Source organism: Eleutherodactylus coqui, chromosome 3, assembly GCF_035609145.1.
Source record: "Eleutherodactylus coqui strain aEleCoq1 chromosome 3, aEleCoq1.hap1, whole genome shotgun sequence".
NCBI classification, from domain to species: Eukaryota; Metazoa; Chordata; class Amphibia; order Anura; family Eleutherodactylidae; genus Eleutherodactylus; species Eleutherodactylus coqui.
Genome location: NC_089839.1, coordinates 294,770,931 through 294,796,728, shown reverse-complemented (window position 1 = coordinate 294,796,728; position 25,798 = coordinate 294,770,931). Strand labels below are relative to the sequence as shown.

At 44.8% G+C, this 25,798-nt stretch overlaps 1 protein-coding gene across 1 annotated transcript in view; it reads right to left on the bottom strand.

Annotated features, from left to right (window-relative positions):
* Positions 1-1,410: 1,410 nt before the first annotated feature.
* The window catches only part of LOC136621897 (FRAS1-related extracellular matrix protein 1-like), a 207,117-nt gene continuing 182,729 nt past the window's right edge, over positions 1,411-25,798 (bottom strand). Inside the window, exons 30-35 of the mRNA XM_066597746.1 lie at positions 20,859-21,008; positions 10,542-10,777; positions 7,745-7,906; positions 7,429-7,544; positions 6,340-6,425; positions 1,411-4,290 (exon numbers count right to left, since the gene is read on the bottom strand). Coding sequence (XP_066453843.1) covers positions 4,097-4,290; positions 6,340-6,425; positions 7,429-7,544; positions 7,745-7,906; positions 10,542-10,777; positions 20,859-21,008 — 944 coding nt within the window. The 3' untranslated portion in view covers positions 1,411-4,096. The remainder of the gene's footprint in view (positions 4,291-6,339; positions 6,426-7,428; positions 7,545-7,744; positions 7,907-10,541; positions 10,778-20,858; positions 21,009-25,798) is intronic.

The following is a 25,798-nucleotide window of genomic DNA, read 5'->3' as shown; positions in this document are numbered from 1 at the left end:
ATGAGATTAAGAGTTCTCCATTCTTGGTTCTGGTGACCTTTTATAATGCACCAGGCATAAATCTGCATTGTCACCATTTCTGAGGAGCTGCATACCGTCCCCTGATGAATACATAATGAAAAGTGTATAGATCTCCCTGAAAACCTCCTTAGCGAGGACGCCGCACTCCTGACTGTCCGCAGTCTATAGACTTTATGGATGTCTCATATATACTGCACTATGCGGGATAAAAGGTTATTTTCACCTCTCACTTCTCCAGGCAAACATTGTTGGTAGCGGCGTAATTCACAAGAGTCAGAGCTACTGAAATAGCAAGGCTGGCTCTGCAGGTAGTGGCCCGGGCCCCCTGGGATTCGAGGGGCCCTCTGGCCCATGCATCACACAGCAGTACAATAAATTAGGCCCGCCCAGCCAGATGATGTTCGTTCTTCATGCAACAGCTTCTTGTGAAGCTACATGAATCACCCCCCTCCTATCTGTGTCTCCCAAGATGCTGCTGTCAGCCCATTGGTTCTCCCGTAATGCAATTGCTTAGTTCTGCTATTGTATCTATGTTATGAGCTTGGTTCTGGTATTGTATGTATGTACTCAGATTGTTTTGTGTTGTATTTATGTTACAAGCTTGGTTCTTGTGCTGTATTTATGCACTGTGTTTGGTTCTGGTGCTGTATTTATGTTATGAGCTTGGTTCTGGTGCTGTATTTATTCACTGTGCAGTTCTGGTGTGGGTTTGCTGCTATCTTGCTGCTTTCTGCACAAGCAGAATACAGGCGGACTGCCTATCAGTGCAATGTATATTATTTTTGCCTTATGATGGGGGTACTTCACAGAGGGCGCTCATACGGCCTTAAGCGGAATCCGCTGCGGATTACAGCTGTGAGCCGGGCTGTGACCCTGCATATGGCTGTGAAATAGTACTGCACATGACCGCGTAGTCACGCAGGCGGTCATAAACAGTACACTTTTTTGTTTTTATTTCTCGTTCCATCGTTTAGCGATGATACCGCCACCCATACCCAATGTAATTTTGTAGGGGCGGCGAGTATATGAGCAACAATAGAGAATAATGGGTTCGATGCTGCGGATATCCACGGTAAATGAACATGCTGCGTTTTATTTCCCACCCGCAGATTACGTAATTCATACTCTACTGTGATTGGAACTGCGTAATTCAATGCATTTGATTGGTCTGTGTAATACCGCGGATCATACACAATTTACATCTGGTCGTGTGAGGCCCGCACTGCCTGCGTATGGGGGATAACTTTCAATCATGGTGCTGGCCCTTTAAGCTTTATTTCCATGAATAAGCCCAGTTTAAAAAAAAGTTAGCTGCGCACTTTTGCACTTTCGGTTGATGTTCTAAATAATTCATAAACAATCACTCAAAAACTGAACCTTTTTTATTAAATGTAGACATTTATAATATCAGTGTCGTCGCCAACCGAACTTGCTGCCACGTAAATGATGAAAGCAGGAAGCGGAGCATTCATTACAATGTAACTAATTCACATATACATGTTCTCAGCTGTTGTGTACATCTGTTTCTGGGAAAGCTGGGTGGTCACCGCTAGGGCTAGTATTACAGCAAGGTTTAGGGCCCAGCTTTCTGAATCTCCTAAGTAGCAGATGGGCCTCGTTACACACTAGCGGGAGACCCCATCATTATTACCATTCAGAAGCCACATGACAACCCCTTTCTCAGCTATAATAGTTGCTACACTAGCTGCCACCCAGCTTTCCCACAATGCTGATCTGACTAGTCATGCTACAGAAAGGGGAAACAAGGGACATAACTCGGAAAGCTGGGAAAGTTATAGAAGCCTCTACCGCAGTTGTAATGGGCGCCATAGTTGTTGGCACCCAGCTTTTCTAAATGTCTAATCTAGCTAGTTATGCAGTAGTTAAGGGGTAACTAAAGTTTTTACGAACTTCTGACATGTTAGAAGTTTTGATTGGTGGAAGTCCGGGTACCGAGACCCCCCACCAACACTGCTCAGCCCTTCTGCTCATACATTTTAGTGATTGGTGGGGATCGCAGCATCCAATCTCCCCCACCGATCAAGTAGTCTGCAAATAGCGTAGTTACCCTTTAAGAGAAATATGGCATATATAACCTTATGGCAGCATGGCCATTCAGGAGTCCAGGAAAGCTGCATGGAAGACCCCTGTTTGAGTTGCAACCGTCAGCATATTGATTGTCAGCCAACGGACATCACACGGCCCCATTATAGCCTATCAGACTTGTTATACAAATGTTCTATAACAAGGACTAATGTGAAGGAAATCACTGCCAGCTTAAGGCCGGCCGCACGCGCAAATTCCGCAGTGAATAGAGCCCATTGATTTGAATGGGTTCATTGATATAAGCGTATTTTTCCTGTGCATTTGGGTTGTGCAAAAAACACCCCAAAACGCAGCGTGCCGTATTCTCCTGCGCCCCGAAAGTCCCCATAGAAGTTAATGGCGATGTGCAATTGCAAACACAATACTCTAGGAGATGCATGAAACACTGCGTAATTGGGCAGGAAAAAGAACACATCTTGAACTCTGAAAAACTACAGTAAAATACGCAGATGCGCCCACAAAAAACCCAACATTCGTTTTGCAAAATGTTGCGCTCATGCATGGACACATACGTAGACGCTCGTATGAATACAACCTGATTGTCATCTGTTTGCACAGACAGGAAGAGCACAAGCGATGCGTGGGGTTTGCAGACATCGGACAGCACATGGACGGGTGTCTGTATGCTGCCGGGCGCGAGATGCGCCTGAACGTCCTGGGTGCGACTTGATTACAGTCATCTGGATACGACCTTAGGGCTTATTCACACGGGTCATATACCTGGTCCGAGTTCGAGAAGTCGCTGCATGTCCCATTTCCGTGTGAGTCTCGCATGAGAACAAGACAGGTAACGCTCAGTGGTCCTGCACATCAGACAGCACATGACTGGAGTGTCCGTGTGCAACGGGCCCGAGTGTGAGAGGTGCAACTCACTAACTGTTGCATGAAGACAGCCTTGGGGCAGCTTCAGACGAACATAAGCCCAAACTCACCTTAGTGCAATGTATTTGTGCAGCGAACGAGGTTGAATTGCCCATCTATGGGCGCATTGTACTGCACTTTTTTGCACCCGCAGGGCCTGTTCATACGTACACATGACATCCGTACCCTGATTTAAAAGGCCAAATAGCCTAATGAGCTCCACATATGTTTTTTCCCCATGGTTTTGTGCGGTGTTCAACGCACCTTGCATATTGTGCGCACATTTGTGCATAGACTTCTATGGGGCTCTTTGGTGTGCAAATAGTCAGGAAATAGAGCGGGTACTATTTTTTTGCAGGCAACTGAAATGTGTGCAAAAAAAGTCGTTAATGAGAACAAACCCGTGGACATTAATGGGTTTTACGCTCTGTGCGTGAAGCTGCCCTTGGGCTCCATTCACACGGGGCAGTTTAGTTGCAGTTAAAACCGCACTAAAAAGTGCATTGGTGAAACCTTGTGTGTTTTTGCCAGAGTTCTAGTATTAATGTGGCAAACATGCAGACAGCTTCCTCTTCTGCGCGTTCTACCCAACTCGGAATTGGACAGAACATGGAAAAATGACCAGTGTGAATACAGCCTTGGTGTCAGGGATGTATACAGGGGGCTCCATAGCTAGTATCAAAATAGGGTCCCTCGCTGTTTTGGACTCATCCCCAATACCCTAGGACAGACGTGCGGACCCTTGATGCCCTCCCCACCCCTGTAGGAAACCCCCTCTGGGTATTGCAGCCTCTGGCCTGCTGTGATAGGCCTGGGCCCCACATCTCAGGGACCCCAGAGCAGCTCCCTGGTCCTATGTATGCCCTTGCTTCCTGTTTCTGGAGTTCGCAGGAGGATTTATGGATTTCCATTCTATGAAGCAGATTTGTGTGTTACCATAAAAAGGGCATAAAATTCGCCCTGCGCCTCCACGAAGCGCTGCGGAGCCGTTGCATTAAGTGCAGGTATTGTGCGTTGTGATGAGATGACACTTCGGGGATGGATCATAAGAAAACCGTAAACCTTCCAATTACGCCCAGACAGCGGCAATATCCGCATGTGAAGGATCCTATAGGGGGACGGAGCAGATGTAGCGCCGTCTCTGGCTGCAGCCGCTCAGCTGCCATTCCCTCCTCCTCCCAACAAGGACACAAGTCTCTGCAGGTTCACCCAAAGGAAATTCGGTCTTTCTGAAGCTGCTGAATGTCCAAGGTTGGCCGTTCGTCCACCGCCAGCTAGACGGATCCCCCTCCAGTCTGAGCCCTGAAATACAGACAGGCTTAGTTTAAAGGGGTTTTCTGGGACTTTACCATTAATGATCTATCCTCAGGACAAGTCATCAGTAGTAGATTGGTGGGGATTCATGGCTCCGGACCCCCAGCAATCAGCTGCTAGCGGGCCTACTGTCAGTGCGGGGGGAGCCGGAGGCGGATAGTGCTGTCCGCACTGACAAGGGCACTGGGAAGCAGATGATTGACGGGGATCCCGCACGGCGAATCTCCACCAATCAACTACTGATGGCCTCTCCTGAGGATAAGTGTATCAATGGCAAGATCCTGGAAAATCCCTGTAAGCTCTTAAAGACCCCAGTACTTCGGTCCTTAAGGACCCGACACTTTTTAGCAGTTTTACCCATATGATGGTTTTGTGGCCCTCTTGTTTTTTACTTGTCGTGCCCAAATTACTTTTGCAGTTTTTTCCCCTTGACATATAGGGCTGCTTTTTAATTCAGTTTTTCACAGATTTTTTCCCCTTTTTTGTTGGTTTTATGAGGTGTAATATGTACAAAAAGATTTTTACTTGGACTTTATTTTAGCAATAAGGTATTCATTTTAAAAGTAAGCAGGGAAGGGATCTGCATGGTGTTTTGACGTTTTCATATATAATTTGTATAGTCTTGGATTGGTGTCGGCTCATGTTGGCGTAGGCGGTGTTATTTGTATTATTATATTTGTATTTTATTCTGTACATTTTTCTTTACTTATTTTTGTATATATTTTTTAACATTATGTTCCCCGTGACGTCATGTAAGACCTCTGGGGGACATTCATACGGTGATTTGTTTTTCCTTATTTCACAGTTTTCGGCTTCATTCACACGGGCGTACATTGTCCGAGTTTTCACGCCTGGCTGATATTCGCTGCCCATCTGATGCATTAGTTTACGGAATATGGCAGTGGCTCCCATAGACTCCTATGGGAGCCTATGACAGCTGCTGGAGAAGGGAGGTAGGAGGGAATTTAGCAGTGTGTCTCTTATACTCACACCCCCTTCCCTCCTTTTCTCCGCCCCTTGCCAGCTGTTTGCAATGGGAGGGCGCGGTGTAGGTTGGGGCCAGAGCTAGTGTGCTAAGCTCTTGCCCCCATCCTGCCCCCTCTCATTGCTGGCAGCCAAGAAGGGGTGGGAAGGGGGCGGGAGTTTAGCACATCACCTCCTGCCCCCGTCCCCCTGCTTTCCTTGCCGCGAGCCGGCGAGGGGACGGAAAGGGGGAGGCAGTTTAGCAGACCTAAACTGTCCCCTCCTGCCTGACGGCAATCCGGGATAAGCGTATATGCGCTGGACCCGGTGCACAAACGGCAGATTTGTGCGCCCATTTACACGATTTTCGGTCGCACTGTGGCCATGACACAGCTGACTGAAAATCGCTACTTTTGTGTGAATGAGCCCTTCCATTGTAACTGGGGCATCCATAGGAACAGCATCCACAAGGGCCAAACTTTCCCCTATATAGTGTCATTAGTCACCGTAAGAGCTTTGCAGGGGGCTGCTAAGATGGAAGGAGCTCTGCGACGCTGAGGGTCGCCAGCAATCATGTGATCGCCAGATCCAATAGAGGAAACGGCATTTCTGCTTACTCTATTCACTATATAGTGCTCATTATATATATCCAGCCTATATATTATAAGCTGAAAAAGACAAGACAGAAGCGGTTATAAACCACTACTGCCATCTCTTCCAGGTCCCTGGCTGCCTCTGACAGCCGAGCATCCGACCTGCTAGATTGCAGGAGCTTCAAACCTGCGCCGTATATTTATGATGGCTTGGCATTAAAGCCCAAGACCAAGCCATGTGTATTTATGGTGCTTAGTCCTTAACGGGTTAATATATTTACATATGCAGAAACAGCGCCACCTGTATCAGGTTGGTTGTGTCAAGTATCACAGCTCAGCCCTTTGGAAGTGAATGGGGCTGAGCTGCAATACCGCACACAACCTGTGGACATGGGTGGCGTTATTTATTATTTTTTTTAAAGAAATTAGCCATATTTTTCTAATCCCGTAAAACCTCTTTAAAGACACCACTATTATTTACCGATCCAAAATGGTTTTTTGTCTGCAAAGTTCCAGAGCCACTTCATGGCTGCTTCCGAATGTACGCTGGTCATGTGGCCGCCGAATCTGAAATATATAAAGCAAAGTATTAGACTTTTCCTATAATTCATGGTTTCAGGAGAAAAATATAAGTGTGCCTCTGTGACATGTAATGTAATCACCTGATTAGACAGGTCACTGCCTCCTTCAAAACCAACACCCTCCTGCGCTGCTGGAAACCTGCTCCTTCCACTATATCTCCGCCTGTGAGCTGCCACTTTATGCTGCCCACGTTTAAGAAAGAGAAAAGCTGAAAAGTGCCCAAATAGTGCCCAGTACTGGACCCACAGAGCCATTCAGTGTCTACTTGGCACCATATTGTGCCAACATACAGCCAAACAGTTGCCAATATTCTTAACACTCAGCAGTAGAGCATGCCCACAGTGCCACACGAAGAGTACAATATCATGTCTAGATAGCGCCATTCAGTACACACATAATATCAAACAGCGGTCATGCTGTGCCGTACAGTTTCCATATAGTGCCATACTGTGCCTGCAGAGCCATACTAAATCCACATAGTGATAACAGTTCTCAGGAAGTGGCACAGATAAGTAGTGCACCCAGCGCCCATAGACCTAGTGCTCCCCAATACAGAGACACCACGTACCACTCTACATGCCCACGCTGCCTCCGAACACTGCGCAGAAGATAGAGGTCATACATTGCTGGCAATAACCTGTAAAACTAGTGATACTGCACTGACATTACTAGTTTACCGAGTTACAGAAGCTCTTCTAGTTGTTGGGATTATTCTGCACTCGGTGGAAGGACGCCACAATACCCAGGATGGTGCCAAATGCAGTAATGCCACTTGTCTCCATCCTCCTCTGCACATGGTACTCCTGCCACATGCAGCAATGCCCTCACAGGTCACTGCCCCCACAAGACTAACACCCTCCTCTCCTGCTGTGGTCATCATTTCCATCATCTGCGCCTCCCCCTGAGTACACGGACATTACGAGCCTCCATGAATCCATCATACAGTAGGCTAATAATGTAGCGCACTAAGAGCGCAGCGCCATCTTACGTCTGTGCACAGCGGCGCTCTGCGTCCTCCCAGGTGGACTTCTGATGAGCATTGAGGTAGTAGCAGGATCTGTGGTGCGGGCTCCACCCCGCCGGACATATTCTGGGCTTCTTATCCTACAAGGGGGATCAGAGTGATATATGTAATGTAAGCAATTCGGGGACATAATCTGATTTATCGCGTTCTGCTCCCGCTGTAATGTCAGTCTGCAAACTATCATCTAATGGGAGAAGATACAGCGGCGGCGCCCTCCGCATGCAATGTCACGCCGACCCTCTCCGCGCACACCGAGGATACAGGTTCCCAATATAATCACCTGCTGGGTAGCATTACTCGTCTGCTGCCCTGAATCCACTCCACCAGAATCCTGCAGGGGGCGTTCTTCAGCATCTGTGGACAAGCTAGGGGGCGCTGTCACCAGCCACACGTCTCCTCTCCTGCTGCTCTCCTGAGCTCCATGCGATGTAGCCTCTTCATACTAAACCGAGGAAACAAAAGAGATACAATGTATCCGCCGCTAGCGACAAAGTCTGACAGACGCAAAGCGCACAGAAATACACTACCTCACCAGAAGTATTTGGACTCCCTAGAAGTAGAATGGATTGGGCCTTATTAGTATATCTTGTGTTCTAAGCTAGTGTTTCTGAACTACAGTCCTGAAAAACCCCAACAGGTCATGTTTTCAGGATATCCCGAAATATAGTAAGAGCCCTACTGAACATCTTGGGGTCAAACTTGAATGTCAGGTCAGGAAATATGAATAGCGTCCATCTTTTTTGAGAACTTGCCAGATGTTTCCAGGATGAATGGAGGGAAATACCAGCTGAAGTGTATCAGACGTTAGTAGAAAGTATGCCACGGAGATTATCCGATGTCATCAGGGCCAAAGAAGCAGCACCAAGTATTACGCTAAGGCCAGATTCACACGGGCGAGTGCGATATTGCGATGGCCAATGTGCATGTTTCACGTGGATGCAATGCGTTTTTCATTCAAACTGCAATCCTCGGGTGAGTCTTTCGCGCACGTCAGAAGATCGCAAGTGTTTCCAATTGATTTCAATGGTAAACATCACATCGTACTCACATGCACATCACACAGCATGCGAATGGAGTCATATGCATGAGCGATGTTTTCCTGCACCGCATCGCAGAAAAAAAAAAGTCGCTGCAGAACACATTGTCCATTGCTTTCAATGGGGCAGTAAAACACATTGCACGGTGTGCAATGCAAGGTTTTTCCATTGAAAGCAATGGGAAACACTTGCCGATCCTCTAACGCACCTGAAAGCCGCGCCGGACGATTGCTACTTCACAGAACTAATGGGAGGCATTTTTTCCAGAAAAACGTCTGACATCGGCGTAAAAGGCGAGCGTGATATCGGACTGAGTTCCTTGGCTTGATATCGCACTTGCCCGCGCGTAGGTAGACGAAGGATGGAAATAACTTCTGATTCTTGCTCCTTACTTTTGGTAGGATAGGTTGTTGCAAAAATGGAGAGACCCTGAGCAAAGTGGGTGGGGTACTAATCACGTTACAGCACCCCCACTCAAGATATAACTAGAGACCTCAATGCAAATGTCCTCATCTACTATATTCCATTTATAATACTAGGGTCTTATGTGGCAGTTGGGGTGTTCAGCCCTATCTGGCACCAGAGCCAGGATGCAACCGCTACCTCTTCACCCTGCATAGCTCTGGCCCTGCCCCAGAATGAGTACCCACTTGCATCCAAGTCTCCATTTTGCTTATTATACTTGCATTACAGCTGGATCTTGGCTCGGGGGATGGAGGGGGGGATTATATTTCTCCTTGAGGAGAGCGCCAAGTTGGCGTATTCATATAGGCCATGCAATGCTTCCTGGCATAGGCAATGGAAAAATACCTCCACAGCGCCACAGATTGAAAAGATGACTTCCCCATAAGTCAATGCTTGGTTTTCAACAAGCCATGACTAAGGATGTAAGCCAACCCAGAGTCTTCTCTAGAAGGAAAAAACACCCATCTGAGGAGCTGTTTTGGGGCGTTTGCCCCCTCCAGCCAACCAATACCCTACTACTCTGTACTGCAGATGGCTTTTCCTTCAGGGAAGACCCTGGTTGGCTTATATTCTTACTCATGTTGTCAAGGACTCTTTAAAAGTCAAACATTGACTTATAGGGAAGTCACCGTCCAATAGGAGGCGCTGTGGGAGTAATTTCCTATACTCTATTTGAACAGCTAGCCTTTAAATGACCTAGAAACCAGTTGCTGCAGTGTTACATCCCTCCTGCTTCTTCACTCCCATGTGTCAGTCTTCACTGTAGTTTTGTCATTCTATTCATGAACTCTGAGGTTCAAGATGACTAGAAGTGTGTGCACATTTTGGGAAAACAGATTTTTTTTTTAATAAAAAGGGTGTAAAATGGAAAAGACCCACTATTTGTATTTTGTTGCAGATCTGTTGACAATTTCTCCAGTGAAAGGGGTAAAATCTGTGCCGAAAATCGACATACTACAGATTTCATAATCCGCACCGCAGGTCAATTTCTATGCAGGAAATGTTCACGGCGTATGGATAAAATGTATGACCCTTTCACCCACGTACCTGCTACTGTAAGCCGCGGCGGAAGTTCTGCAAGCCAATCCACACGTCAAACCTGCAGCGTTTGCACAACGTGCGCCGTCACCCTTCGGCCATCGTTTTTTTTTTCCCTTGGAGCTTACTTTAAAAACTGTTGCAAATTATCGTCAGCGGCTGAAACTCCGGATGTAGAAGATGCGACTTGTAAAAGCTTCATCATCCTTAATATTGAATTATTGAGACCTAAATATGCTTTTTACCAAGCCCTCAGTAAGGGTCTTAATCTCATCACAGGAGTCGTGTCATCTTCATCAGACTGCGCTAATTAAATAGCCGACCGAGGACTGAGCGCTCTTAAGAGGGAATGTCAACGGCAAGCTCAATTTATTTTAACCACTTACCAAACCTGAAGCAGCTTAATTAGATAATTAGATTTGTGCAATAATCCATATAAGTTTTTCATTTGCTGGGAAGAACACTATCAATTAAGAATGACTTATACCTTCTCATTTCTTCCTACCGTCATTAATGCAGAAAGTTAAATTAACGTACGAGAACGCCGCTTCCAGTGAACCGCCTCTGTGCTCCGGGCCGGTGAGAAGGCAGCTCGCTGCTTGTGAAGCGGTCAGACGTGTGGGGGTTGGGCAGTAGGATCTGGGTGATCTTCGGAGATGTGGCTGGCCTTCCTTCTCTTCCTCCGTCAGTTCTTAGTTGGTGTCCTCTGGCGTTGCCGACTATCGTGTGATAGAAGATCGGCCCTGGTATCGAATCCTGGTTCCGACATTGACCTATGAATATAATATAATATTGCATTATAATAGAACAGATTGTGACCCAAATGGGACATTTACAGCTAATAGAAGGGGTCTCGTGTTCAGGACTGTCAGGATCAGTGGATTTGGACCCGCTATGCCATACAGTGGTTTGACTTTGGGCCAAATCCAGAGGTGACACTTGAGGAACCCTGGTCTTCACCCTTTAAACCCACCAGTTGGGATGTGGGCTTTGCTGTGAGGTACCCAGGCCATTACTCTGGACCTGGCTCTAGTAATATGTCTGCAGATGCTACCATACACCAAGGCATGGTAGCTGAGGGTGTGAAAGAAGGCAGAGTCAGATCGATCCAGGTTGAGGCAGGTGCATAACTTCAGAACAAAGAACAAGGCAGAGAGCAGGATACACGGAATGGGTTTAGCACGGTACAACAGGCAAGAGGTCAGGACAGGCAGGAGAATGGTCAATACAGCAAGCCAAGGTCAGGAGTGGGGAATGCAACAACGTCAGGAAGGGTCAGAAACTAAAGAGTCTGTATAAACAAGATAGCACCTTAAAGGGGATAGGGCATCAGTAGTTGATGGATGGGGGTCGCGCTGTGTAGGTGGAGAAGAGGAGGGGGCCAAGGACCGAGCCCTGGGGGACCCTGGGGGCCCGCTGCTCAGGATAGGATGTGACGCTCTGACAGTGTAGAGCAGCACGGCGCTCCCATTGATTTCAGTGGGAGTGAAGCTGGCACTCTGACTTCCTTCTCTGACCACTGATGACAAAGTCCGGCCCGCTGCACTGATAGATGATCAGCTGATGCATGGGGGTCCTCAGTGGTGTACACCCATCCATCAACCTTTAGGAAGGTGCACTCTGGCCTTTTAAGCACAGATATGTGTGTGCGCCCTCAAGGCTGCTAGCAGAGAAAGAGCTGCAAGAGCTGGGCATCTGCAGAGGCAAGAAGGAGGATGCACACCGCGGCCGCCAGCGAGAGAAGAAGAGGTAAGATGGCGTCCATGAACTGTAACAAGGAACCTCTATTAGCAGAAAGTAGCTGCAAAGAGCTTCCCTCATTCTGGAGGCCCTGGCATGTTGATACATTAGTTCACTGATTTCAATGGGAAATTTGAAATTACGTCTAGTCCCCTTTTAAACTCCTCTAAGGATTTTGCCATTAGCACATCCTCAGGCTAAGAGTTCCACAGCCTAACTGCTCTTACAGTAAAGAACCCTTTTCTGTGTTGGTGATGAAACCTGGTTTCCTCTAGACGTAGCGGATGCCCTCTTGTTACCGTCGCAGTCCTGGGTGTAAACAGATCATGGGAGAGATCCTTGTATTGTCCTCTAATGTATTTATACATAGTTATTTGGTCGCCCCTTAGCCGTCTTTTTTCCAGGGTAAATAATCCCAGTTTTGATGCCTCTCTGGGTATTCCAGTCCCTTCATTCCATGTATTAGTTTAGTTGCCCTTCTTTGAACCCCCTCCAGCACTGTAACATCTTTCCTGAGCTCCGGTGACCAGAACTGTGCGCAGTATTCCATGGGGGGCCTGACAAGTGCCTTATATAGTGGGGGGATAATGTTCTCGTCCCTCGCCCCTATACCTCTCTTAATGCACCCCAAGACTTTATTAGCTTTTGCAGCAGCTGACTGGCATTGGTTACTCCAGTTTAGTCTATAATCCACTAGTACCCCCAGGTCTTTTTCCATCTCACTTTTCCCTAGCTGTACCCCACTTAGTGTATATTGGTGACATCCGTTTCTCCTGCCCATGTGCATAACCTTACATTTATCAACATTGAACTTCATTTGCCATTTTTCTGCCCAAGCCCCCAGCTTATCCAGGTCCGTTTGTAGCCGCACATTGTCCTCCGTTGCATTGATTATATTGTATGATTTTGTGTCATCTGCAAATATTGATAGTTTGCCCTGCAGCCCCTCTATCAGGTCATTAATAAATATATTGAACAGAATGAGGCCTAATACTGAACCCTGTGGCACCCCGCTAGCGACTGTGGCCCAATCAGAGTACGATCCGTTTATTACCACCCTCTGCTTTCTATCTCTGAGCCAGTTCTTTACCCAATTACACACGTTTTCACCCAGTCCGAGCTGCCTCATTTTGTATATTAGCCTATTATGTGGCACGGTGTCAAATGCTTTGGAGAAGTCCAGATATACGAGATCAATAGATTCTCCCAGGTCCAGCCTAGAGCTTACTTCATCGTAGAAGCTGATCAGATTGGTCTGACATGATCGACCCTTCATGAACCCATCCTGATGAGGAGTTATTCCGTTGTTCTCCTTGAGGTATTCTTCGATGGCGTCTCTTAGAAACCCCTCGAATATTTTTCCCATTACTGAAGTGAGACTTACCAGCCTGTAGTTACCAGGCTTTCTTTTGGTCCCCTTTTTGTAAATTGGAACCACGTTGGCAATGCGCCAATCCAATGGTACAACTCCGGTCTTGATAGTGTCTAGAAATATTAGGTATAGCGGCCTAGCTATCACATCACTTAGTTCCTTTAGTACCCTTGGGTGTATTCCATCTGGGCCTGGTGATTTATCCATTTTAATCTTCTTTAACCGGTTCCGCGCTTCCGCACGCTGGTACTATAATTTCCTAATAATTACATATTACTAGTATGCATCACTAGTCTAAGACATTGCACTCTGCTTTGAGCAGAGTGGTCAGTGAGCAGCATTTGCCAGTCAGAGCAGTGTCCTAAACTACCGATGCATACTAATATATAGTGTGCATCAGGTAGTCAGAGAAGTGGTTGGTTTGTCCAAGACTAGAGGGTTACTTCAAAAGAGCCGCATAGTCCTCATAATGATCATAAATATAAATTCTGGCAGATTAGAGATGAAGCCTCTTTGGGTGGTGTTATCCAAAGCAGTCGCCTTGTAACTCAGATTAGATTTTGTATCCAAGACGGATGACCAACAAGCAGTCACACAGACCTGCCAAGAGTCTCCTTAACCAGATTGCAAGAGAAGTGGGGTAAATGATTAAAGGGAATGAAAATGTTAACTATGTATAGTCGGGTAAATGATGGGTACTATGCAGATGTTCCGTCTGATTGATGTAACAGACACTGTCATGGCCCTTGTGGACAGTCCAGTGGCCCTTCTAAGGGTTTGCATAACCAATTACCATGCTGGGCAGGACATGTGTGTCAGATAGGTGAATGATTGGACATGTCCCGCTCCGCAGGGTGGTGCTTGTGTTTGTGGCACACAAGTGTAGTTATTGTTTCCGCTGTGGCGGGTGGCACAAGCAAGTATGAGAGGTCTGTGGAGCGAGATTGGGCACGGCTTGTAGTTGTCTGGTGTGAAAGAGCCCTAAAGCCTACTAAAAGATTGGGTGCAGCCAACAGCACAGTGCTGTGTGAAAACCCTGAAGCCATGGAGCTGAAGGAGCATTGGTCATTGACCTGCTGTAAGCTGAAAGGGAATGAAAGCCTTACACCATAGAGACTGTAAATGCTTACCTCCGTGAACTGCTAAGTGTGACTTACAGCCCTGATAGGTCTACAGTGTATAAAGAGACAGTAACTGATCCCGTGAGGGCTGAGACAGTGTTGCTAAGTATTGAAACTATGTTGTAACACTCTGAAACTGTGTGCCAAGTTATAAAGACTGTACCGCTATTACTGCTGCCGTATAAAGACTGTTACTATGTAACATATGTGGCATCTCCTAATTTCCCTGCCCGAGGGGTCCCTACAAATGTGTATGAAATTGGCGTTCCTTAAAGTTTTAGTGGCATTAACAGGATGGAGCGTAAATTCAGTAGTTGAGTGGCAAGGGGAAATCCTCTTCACATCTCATTATGCCTTGCTGTAATGATAGAGTCCCTCAGGGCTGCACATACCGTGTTCCCCGAAAATAAGACAGTGTCTTATATTAATTTTTGTTCAAAAAGGTTTAACTTTTTTACATGTATAGCTGCCTGGACACTATTTAAATTGACTTTTTAAATTAACGGTTAGCAGGGCTTATATTTGGAGTAGGGCTTATATTTCAAGCATCCTCAAAAAGCCTGAAAAATCATTTTGCAACCACAAAAATTCTGGAAAATCATACCATGTCTTATTTTCAGGGAAACAGGGTAGAACTCAGTGGACACTGTAACAAATATCTAAATTGCTACCTCATTGCGGGTTCAAGAGGCTCCAGCGCCTGTGTAACTGTAGTTCTGGATTCAAGGGGACAGTTCTAAATTGCCAGGAATGTCCCAGAGCACCAGGCACAGAACGAGGGAGCTACTTGTAAGTCACTATCAACCTGCTGGAGGATGGCAGAGTGCTGATCACCTTCATGGGGGCACCCGAAAATGGAATACAGGTACCTGTCCTTCTTCATCTCTGAGACCCAGGGAGTAGGGGAACGGGTTCAACCAGAGGCGTAACTTGAAGCTCCTGGGCCCCCCGTGCAAAATCTGAAACAGTACTATGAATAATTGCTTTATTCATAGTACTTCAGCTCCCTATATGGGGAAAAGTGGCCTTATGGGCCCCTTAAGGCATCTGGGCCCTGGTGCAACTGCATCCTCTGCATCCCCTATAGTTGCGCCCCTGGGTCCAACCCTTTTCCTTGCGCCCCATAGCAAATGGTTTATCATTGGAGTGCACGCTCCCCACGATCGCTGCAGATGTAAGAGCACAAATGAAAAAATAAATGTATCGACAATCAGGGAGATCTGATGCATCCCATTTGTCCACTAGGTGTCGCTCTTCACCCAGATTCAGCCTCCATGAATTAAACTGGTGCTGCAGTTATCGAAAGCCATAAACGAGCTTAAAGGAGTTAAAACTAACTAGGAGGAATGGTAACATGTAAACCGCTCAATACATCACTATATGGAGGGCGAACACCCAGTCAGGATTATGGGTGCGCTGCAGGGGGATCACTCATTCATCCGGCCTGTATATCAGTACATTGGCCGCCTATATTGTCTAATAAGGTCTGGGTCTCAATGAGAATACTGCCTGTCACTGTGCTCTGGCAGGTAGGTGTTATCATAGGGACATCAGGCCTCATGGCCACCAGTGCCATCTCTGCTTTTATTCTCTGATCTGCATTAGGAATGAAAGCTGGATTTGATTCATAGCTGGGAAGCCCCAATGTCGCTATGATAAGAATGAGCTGCCATACCTCAGGAAGTGTTATCATAGGCACGTAGATAACACAAACTGCTCATTGACATAGGAGGATTCATTACATTCATTTGTAAGGACAATGACCACTTCTCCATTAACTGTTGGTATTGCCCATTGGTGGGGGACCAGAACATCCACCTTGGCAGCCATGTTCTTCACCTTGGTGCTTTTGAATCCTCTATGAGCTAAATACATCAAGCGCAGAAATCTCGCTCCGGTCCTGATATTCCGCAGGAGGGCGGATTCCGTAACGCTGTTGTAGAATATGCCGTCTGTGTTTTGGTCCCTTACAATCTATCAGGTACAATGTATCAGTCTGGAGTACAAAGGAGATTGTTGAGACTGCACACAACTGTAGCACACCCTCAGCTGTGAGAAGTATTAACCCCTTGAGGAAACATTAATTTTTAATATTTTTTTTATTTTTTGAAACTGACGTCGCTGTTTGAAGACTTGTTTTTTGCGGGACGAGTTGTATTTTTCAATTGTCCTATATACTGTACCATATAATGTACTGAAAAGCTCTTTAAAATTTCTAAGTATAGTGAAATGGAAGGAAAAACGCAATTGCGCCATTTTTTTTTTGGGGGGGGAGGGTAGCCCTTTACGACATTCACACTGTGGCAGAAATGACGAGTTATCTTTATTCTGTGAGATAGTACAATTAACATGAAACTAAATATATTGGGGGTTTTGTTACGCTAGCTATACAAATGTAAATGTTTTTAAAACTTGCTTTCTGTTGCCATCTCCTGACCGCCATTACTTGTTTATTTTTCCGTCAACGCAGCTGCATGAAGGCTTTTTTTTGCAAGACGGGCTGTGGTTTCTATCGGTACCATTTTGGGGTTATATATGACTTTTTGGTCAATTTATATTAAATTTCTTCTTGGAGATTGGGTAACCAGAAAAGCCCAATGCTGGCAGTGTTCACCATTGTGAAATACCGCGTCATTGTACTAGAAGGACGCCGCAAAAACAATTAGGTTTATATATTTTGTTTTGCTTTTTTTAAAATTCTAAATGAGGGAATCTTTTTTTTTTAAGGTTTTGTATAATTTTTTTTGTAGTTATTAAAAAAAAATTGCAATTTATTTTAATCTGATTTTTTGGCGTATGCAATTTTGTTTTGGTCTGTGACAAACGCACCCTTTTCAGTGCGTGTTCATTTGCATTTTTGATGCGTATGCATGTTTTTTTATTACATCCGTGTTGCATCTGCATTCACTGCAGTTTTCACACATGCAAAAAAAAAATAATGCCAAACTCATGTCATTTTTTTTCACTGTCTACTGGCAACATAGGAAAAAACATACTGAGTCTATTTTCACTGCACTTTCTACACTCCCATAGATTTTCATGGGTGATTTTGCTGCGTGACACGGACCAAAGTAGGTCACGCTGCATTTTTTATTATGTGCATAGAAAACGCACGGCTGAATAGACCAATGCAATTCAGTGCGTACTCAGTCAGTAAGAAATACGGACAGAAAATACGCCCTAAATGGGCCCTAAGGGAATAGGAACTTGCCATTGCTCGATTACTTATACATGATATTGCATTATATTGTATCCTTTTAGGCATGCCACAGGCACGTAGTAATAGGCAAACATTCATGTTAGCCCTGGGGGCCTTCACAAGACCTCTGGCTTCCATGGCGTACAAACTGGGGGGTGGGGAGGTGTTTCAGTATTTCTAGATGCCGATTGGGCTATTTAAATGCTGCTATCAGGATTAACAGCAGCATTTAAATGGTTAACAGTTGTGATTAGCGTTATCTCTGACACGATTACTTATCTCTGATCACAGCTGTTGCAGCATCGCCATGTATGAAGTGGGCCCGCTCCATACAAACTCCATGCCGTTGACGGGTTAAGTCAGGAGCGTAGCTAAAGGCTCATGGGCCCGGGTGCAAAAGTTTATCTTGGGGCCGCCAACTTCTCTTAACCACTTAACGCAGAGGCGTAACTTGAAGCTTCTGGGGCCCAATGCAAAACTTGTAAGGGGGCCCCAAACTATAATGCTTTACTCATAGTACTGAGCTCCCCATATGGAGAAGAAGGGCCTTATGGACGCCCTAAGGCTCCTGGGCCCGGGTGCAACCGCATCCCCTATAGTTACACCAGTGGGTTAATTCTATACAGGTTATCATTCCCTGGATGGGAACAAGAGATCTTGAAATGGTGGAGGAATTGAAACAGAAAGTCTATTACAAAAACCCTAAACTTTCCACTATACATTTTTTATTATGTTTTTTGTGCATAGAACTAGAAAACCCCTTTAAGGGCCCATTCACATTGGTGTGTGCAAACTGTGCCTGAGATTCTCACATCAGGCAGCACATGGATACATGTGTGCTGCCTGATGCCCATGGTCCCAGATACAGACTAGAAAAGGACATGCTGTGACTTTTTTCATGTGGACCATCAGTCCACCCATCTACGAGCCTAATTGGCTCTAATGGGTTTGTGTGCTGTCTGTGGCCAAATTACACCCGTGTCAGTGAGCCCTGGGGAGTCTAAAAGAGTCCATGGTGAATCCTTCTAAGGGACCATTCCTCATTACTGGTACCTTCACTTGTAGCAGAATTGGTTTGTATTAAAAATCTATGTCCAATTTCGCTTCAAAAACCGCATCAAAGTCGGCATCATTGGAGCGGATTTTGATGCGGATCTGCGGCAGGCTTCACCCCTCGAACTGAAAGGGTGAAATCAATTGTGGACCAAACAACATCAAAATCCACTACATGTGAACGTACACTAAGGGGTTTTCTGAGACTTAGGCCTCTTTCACACGGGCGACAGCTATGTTCTGTGCGATATCGCTGCATTTTTTGCGACAATATCGCGATTGTGTCGCTACAGAGCCGTGCGACTTAATAGCGCTCTTTTGCCGGGATTTTCGGGGGGGGGGGGGGTTAAAATATAAGCCCTACCCCAACAATAAACCCTAGCTACATTAAAAAAAAACCACAATATATCACCTAACAGGAGCTGTCCGCTCCGCCGCATGTCTTCTTCTGAAGCTCCAACACTTGTCTGTAGTTTTCAGCCAACACTTCCTGGTTTGGAGGTTCAAATCCCCGCCTCCAGGAAGCTCTGGATCTGATTCGTTTTCGAGTGACGTGGCTCAGCCAATCACTGCAGCACTCGATGAACCAATCACAGCCATTCAATGGAAGCACTGCGGGAAAACTACAAGCAAGAGTGCCGCAGACCTGTGAGAAGTGCGGCGGAGCGGACAGCGCCTGTTAGGTGATGTATTGTGTTTTCTTTTTTAATGCAACCACAGCTTATTTTCGAGGTAGGGCTTATTCAAGCCCTCCTCCCGAAAATCTTGGCAAAAGAGCGCTACAAAATCGTGCAACTTTGTAGCGATACAAACTTATGATAGCGCTGTGAGAAAGCGTAGCGATATCACACAGAACACAGCTGCGATATCACTGCGATTTTCTCACGGCGATATCACTCCATGTGAAAGAGGCCTTAGACCGCTCGGCCTGGGACAATTCTCCAATGTACTTATGTCATTTTAAAGGGCCACTTCTTACCAGCTCAGATCTACTTGGGGTTATGTGTTCAGTTTCTAGTCAGTTTCTCAGTCTGTGTGATGCTGTTACAAGGAAACTGTCTAAAGGGGCACACAAACACTCCTATCAAGTTACTGATGATGATCATACTGCTCCTGTCACACAGGTATAATAGAGGAAGTTACAGCTTATCCTCCTGACTATATACTTATGGTCTGTAGCTAATTTAGGTGAATGTAGAAGGTAATGCTGATTAGAGATGAGCGAGCGTACTCGGAAAAGCACTACTCGCTCGAGTAATTTGCTTTATCCGAGTATTGCTGTGCTCGTCCCTGAAGATTCGGGTGCCGGCACGGAGCGGGGAGCTGCAGGGGAGAGCGGGGAGGAACGGAGGGGAGATCTTTCTCTCCCTCTCTCCCACCCGTTCTCCCCTGCTCCCCGCTGCGACTCACCTGTCAGCCGCAGCGGCACCCGAATCTTCAGACCCGAGCACAGCGATACTCGGATAAAGCCAATTACTCGAGCGAGTAGTGCTTTTCCGAGTATGCTCGCTCATCTCTAATGCTGATTAAACTGTTCCGCTAGCAGGCAGAAATAGTACAGCCTTTAGCTAATACTGTGCTGATGCATCATGGGATTGATGTAAAAGTAAAAAGTCTCACTCTCAAGATGGTACCTGAAAGCATCAAATTGGAAGCTGCACTGCAGGGAGGTGACTGGAGTACTTTCTGAAGATTGTAGTGAACTCTTCAGTGCATACCAGCCACAGCGCTGTACATGTCATAGTAGCTGTGCCTAATATAGCAGTTCAATCGCATTCGCTTGACTTGGACCGAGCTGCACTTACACCATGTGATCGATGAATGTGAGGTCACAGGCCTGAGAAGAGACCGTGGCACTCACCCAAGCACCGTGGCATCTTCGATTCACTGATCTCAAGCAGTAGGCCCTAATCCAATACTGGTGACCTATCTTAAGGATAGGTCATCAATAGTCCTAGTCCTGGAAAACCCCTTTAAGTCCCTGGCGCAGGACTATTGTACTTCTTGTATGGAGAATACCCCAAGGTGATGGAGAATTATAATGAAGGCAGAGGCCACTGCTGTGAAAGTGACCCTCCGGGCCTAGACAAAGAAAGATGGCCGAACTGCTTCTGTGACATTAGTATGTATCATTTGTCAATCAGGTAGTTGGAGAGGCGGGTGCGGCCATCTTTGTTTGTCCAGGCCCGGTGGATCACTTTAGCATCAGGTATCAGCTGAGACTGACTAGATGCTCATGATATCGTTACGTTACATGACTTGATGTCGGAAGACTATATACATATATACACTATGCAAACCATATGTAACCAAAGACGTAGTGTTCACCTGATTGGTCAAAGTCCTAAGCACTGTATATTCGCCCTCACCTTGTCTTGGATCCATTATCTCAATCGTGGCCTCAGTCGTTTTGCCCAATACGGCGTTTTTGGGTGAACTAAGGATAACTTTTAACAATTCGTCGTTTTCCTCCAGACCGTCGTTCTTCACGTAAATGTTCCAGGACTTTGTGGAAACGCCTGAAGGAAATGAGAAGTAAAAGGTTAGAAGACACAAGTAGGTGAAGCAGAACGTATCCTGGTCACCATGGACGGACGGCACTGGTGCCTGGGAGCGGACGGGTCACATGACTGCCTTGCAAACTTCCATATGTTGAGGTCTGGAAATGCTGCTGGTACCTGCCCCCCAAATAGAACAAAGCTCAACTTCTATCCTGAGAGTTTCAGGCTGCATTTACACAGGTGAGTGCGATATTGGTCCAAGAAGCTCAGACTGATCTTGCACTCTTAACCCTTTCCAATCCAATTTTGGATTCAGGGTTTCCTAAAAGGCTTTCTCTTTTTGCTGTTATACAACGGTGCCATCTACTGGCTAAAGCCAGTGTGTGTGTGCCAGAGAGGTTCAGACACCAGAGTGGCTGGCAATAGACGGTAAGAATACCCTGTCGGACGTCTTCTGACATTGGAGCTGTACAAGGGTTAAACGCATGAATTGGCTTGTGAGTGCAATGTATTTTGCTAGAGAACCCCATTGCCGGGCATTGGTTCAGCATTAGGATGCCCCTACATGCTGCAATTGATCCGTTCTATCCGCATACAGATCACTGGTAATGGCTGGGTGCCCTCAAATGTCAGTTCATTGATGCTCCTGCAGAGGTGAGAGGCCATAGATTTCCAATCCCAATCATTCACAACCAGTGTTAACAGTGTCTGGCCACTTCAATGTGTTCTCCAACCCATTCCTTCTGGGAATCAGCTTATGGACCCCTACAGAGTCCAAAAAAATATATTTCTCATTTAAAGGGATATTTTAGAACATACATTAAAAATAGTGTATTCTGAATTTTGAGTTAATAGAGGGGAGATCTCCTATTCAGGACCCTCTTCGATTAGCTAGAGCCGAGATCAGATGCAAAATGGACTGTGTAATACTTCATTTCTCCTGCGGTGGTGCTGTAGGGAAACTAAAGTTGCAGGTGAGTACTGTGGCCACTACAGGTGAAGTGAAGCATTACTCATTTCTTATGGAAATCAATAGATGCGCTGTCATTGATGGATATGCTGAGTCCTCCAGGGGAAAAAAACGTTCTTTGTCACCACTCTCACTGCAGCTATAAATGAAGGTCCTGAATGGTCAACCGCCCTTTATTAACCTGAAATTCTTCAATATTAGCATGCAAAAATGAGTTTTCTAAACCTGATGACTCTTTGAAAGCACTGCAGCTCCAACAAAGTGAGCATAGCCTTTGCAATGAGCACCTAGCTATAGCCACACAGAACAGCGCCATCTATCTGACAAATGATAAATTGCACCTGCAGCTGTCAGAAAAAAAAAAGAAGAAAAGTTTTACATCTTTAAGTAAATCATGGAAGTAAATGTAAGGGGACAGATGTCATTTTTATAAAGCGGTAAGTAGATTTAATGTGATTTCTAATGAAATGCCTTCTCCCACTACAACCTTTAATTGAGCGCTGACCTGTGTAGGTTTCAAGCCTTTGATTTACTGGAACATTTTATTTTGCTGGAATTCATCGGGATGAATAAATTAGCTTCGTACCGGTAACTGGATTATAAATTACATGTTAGCTGTTGTGTGGAGTGAGAGAGGCGGCTACACAAGAGGGAGACACTGCAAGATATTCAAAGGTGAGCGGCAGAGATAGCACATAGATTCTTTGATCCCAGGAGCTTACAATCTAACAAAGTCTCTGGGGGAAAAAAGGGGGTGACTTTCATAGGAAATACAGTATTTTCTTTTACTTTAAATGGGTTCTTCATTTGTAAACTATCAATTGCCCATTCTCAGGATAGGTCATCAATAGTGAATCTGCAGATGTCCACCACTCAGGATCACCACTAACCTGCTCTTCTCCTGGCCAGTGTGCTCATGACTTCTGCAGGAAGCAAACAGCTCTGTTCCCACTGTAGTGGCTAAGATTGGTATTGCAGGCCATTCACTTCAATGGGAACTCTGCCTGTAATACCAAGCCTGGCCACTGCAATGAAAACGGAGCTGTCTGCTTCCTGCAAAAATCATCTTTTAGTGGACCCCTGCTATGGATGGCTTATCCTGATGATAGGTCATCAATAGTTTACAACTAGACAGACCCTTTAAAAGGGGTTGTATTTTTCTAGGGATAAATATGTTTAAATGCTCGATTTTCGGCTGATCAGATCCTTTATGCAGGCATAAAAATACACGCTGGGTAGTAGCTCATCTTAAAAGGGGGATATGCTGACAATGTATGCCATCTATATAGGGGCAAACAATCATTTTAACATTGTTTGTTCCCATACTAGTGATCCGCTCCCGCATGTGAAGAGCAGTAATGACTGCCGAGCGGCATGCTATAGAGTCGATCAGTGCTTGCGAACCAGCAGGCTGTCTATCCATGTAAGAGGCCCTTTACAAACACCGTGGGAAAGATTATCTATTGTTCCCTTTCATCCTTCATCTTTCGGTTTTACATAATGTACATCACGTTTCGGGCCGGTTACTTCCTCTTTGGTCATCCTCCCTCCCGGACAGCGGCTACTGCCGATATGTAGAATTCTGCCACTAGCTAGAGACGATTCATCCTGCCTGGTGCGAGCTTATAGATTTTCTTCGCATTTTCTGCTTCATCTCTCGGATCACACCTGTATCCCATTATTTACTCGCTCTTCAGAACAGATGTCCTCTTATAATCCCGACAAGTTAAGAGATCCTCTAGCTAAGAATTTAATGAATTTTACGTTCCCTGCTGAAATAAAAAGCTTTACAAGTCAGGAAACCAATACAAAGCCAAATCTAAGGAGGGTCTTACATGTCACCTGGGGCCCCGTGTCTTACTGCGAGTGATACGCAACAACATCATACTATACTATATATTGTAGTACAAGATTATATTCTTACACATAGGGGCAGTTTTATAGTAGTTATAGCATTACTCTTATACTACTACTATGTGTATTACTGTACTCATACATAGTGGGTTACATTACGCTAGTTATATTCTTGTACATAGGGGGCAGTATTATAGTAGTTATATTCCCGTACATAGGGGGCACTATTATAGCAGTTATATTCTTGTACATAGGGGGCAGTATTATAGTAGTTATATTCTTGTACATAGGAGCAGTATTATAGTAGTTATATTCTTGTACATAGAGGGCAGTATTACAGTAGTTATATTCCCGTACATAGGGGACAGTATTATAGTAGTTATATTCTTGTACATAGCAGGCAGTATTATAGTAGTTATATTCTTGTACATAGGGGGCAGTATTATAGTAGTTATATTCTTGTACATAGGAGGCAGTAATATAGTAGTTATATTCTTGTACATAGGGGGCAGTATTACAGTAGTTATATTCCCGTACATAGGGGGCAGTATTATAGTAGTTATATTCCCGTACATAGGGGGCAGTATTATAGTAGTTACATTCTTGTACATAGGGGGCAGTATTATAGTAGTTATATTCTTGTACATAGGGAGCAGTATTATAGTAGTTATATTCTTGTACATAGAGGGGCAGTATTATAGTAGTTATATTCTTGTACATAGGGAGCAGTATTATAGTAGTTATATTATTGTACATAGGGGGCAGTATTATAGTAGTTATATTCTTGTACATAGGGGGCAGTATTATAGTAGTTATATTCTTGTACATAGGGGGCAGTATTATAGTAGTTATATTCTTGTACATAGGGGGCAGTATTATAGTAGTTATATTCTTGTACATAGGGGGCAGTATTATAGTAGTTATAGTCTTGTACATAGGAGGTAGTATTATAGTAGTTATATTCTTGTACATAGAGGGTAGTATTATAGTAGTTATATTCTTGTACATAGGGGGCAGTATTATAGTAGTTATATTCTTGTACATAGGAGGTAGTATTATAGTAGTTATATTCTTGTACATAGGAGGCAGTATTATAGTAGTTATATTCTTGTACATAGGGGGCAGTATTATAGTAGTTATATTCTTGTACATAGGGGGCAGTATTATAGTAGTTATATTCTTGTACATAGGAGGTAGTATTATAGTAGTTATATTCTTGTACATAGAGGGCAGTATTATAGTAGTTATATTCTTGTACATAGGGGGCAGTATTATAGTAGTTATATTCTTGTACATAGGGGGCAGTATTATAGTAGTTATATTCTTGTACATAGGAGTAGTATTATAGTAGTTATATTCCCGTACATAGGGGGCAGTATTATAGTAGTTATATTCTTGTACATAGAGGGCAGTATTATAGTAGTTATATTCTTGTACATAGGGGGCAGTATTATAGTAGCTATATTCTTGTACATAGGAGGCAGTATTATAGTAGTTATATTCTTGCACATAGGGAGCAGTATTATAGTAGTCATATTCTTGTACATAGGAGGCAGTATTATAGTAGTTATATTCTTGTACATAGGGGCAGTATTATAGTAGTTACATTCTTGTACATAGGAGGCAGTATTATAGTAGTTATATTCTTGTACATAGGAGCAGTATTATAGTAGTTATATTCTTGTACATAGGGGGCAGTATTATAGTAGATATATTCTTGTACATATGGGGCAGTATTATAATAGTTATATTCTTGTACATAGGAGCAGTATTACAGTAGTTATATTCTTGTACATAGGAGCAGTATTATAGTAGTTATATTCTTGTACACAGGGGGCAGTATTATAGTAGTTATATTCTTGTACATAGGGGGCAGTATTATAGTAGTTATATTCTTGTACATAGGGGTAGTATTATAGTAGTTATATTCTAGTACATAAGGGGCAGTATTATAGTAGTTATATTTTCGTACATAGCGAGTGGT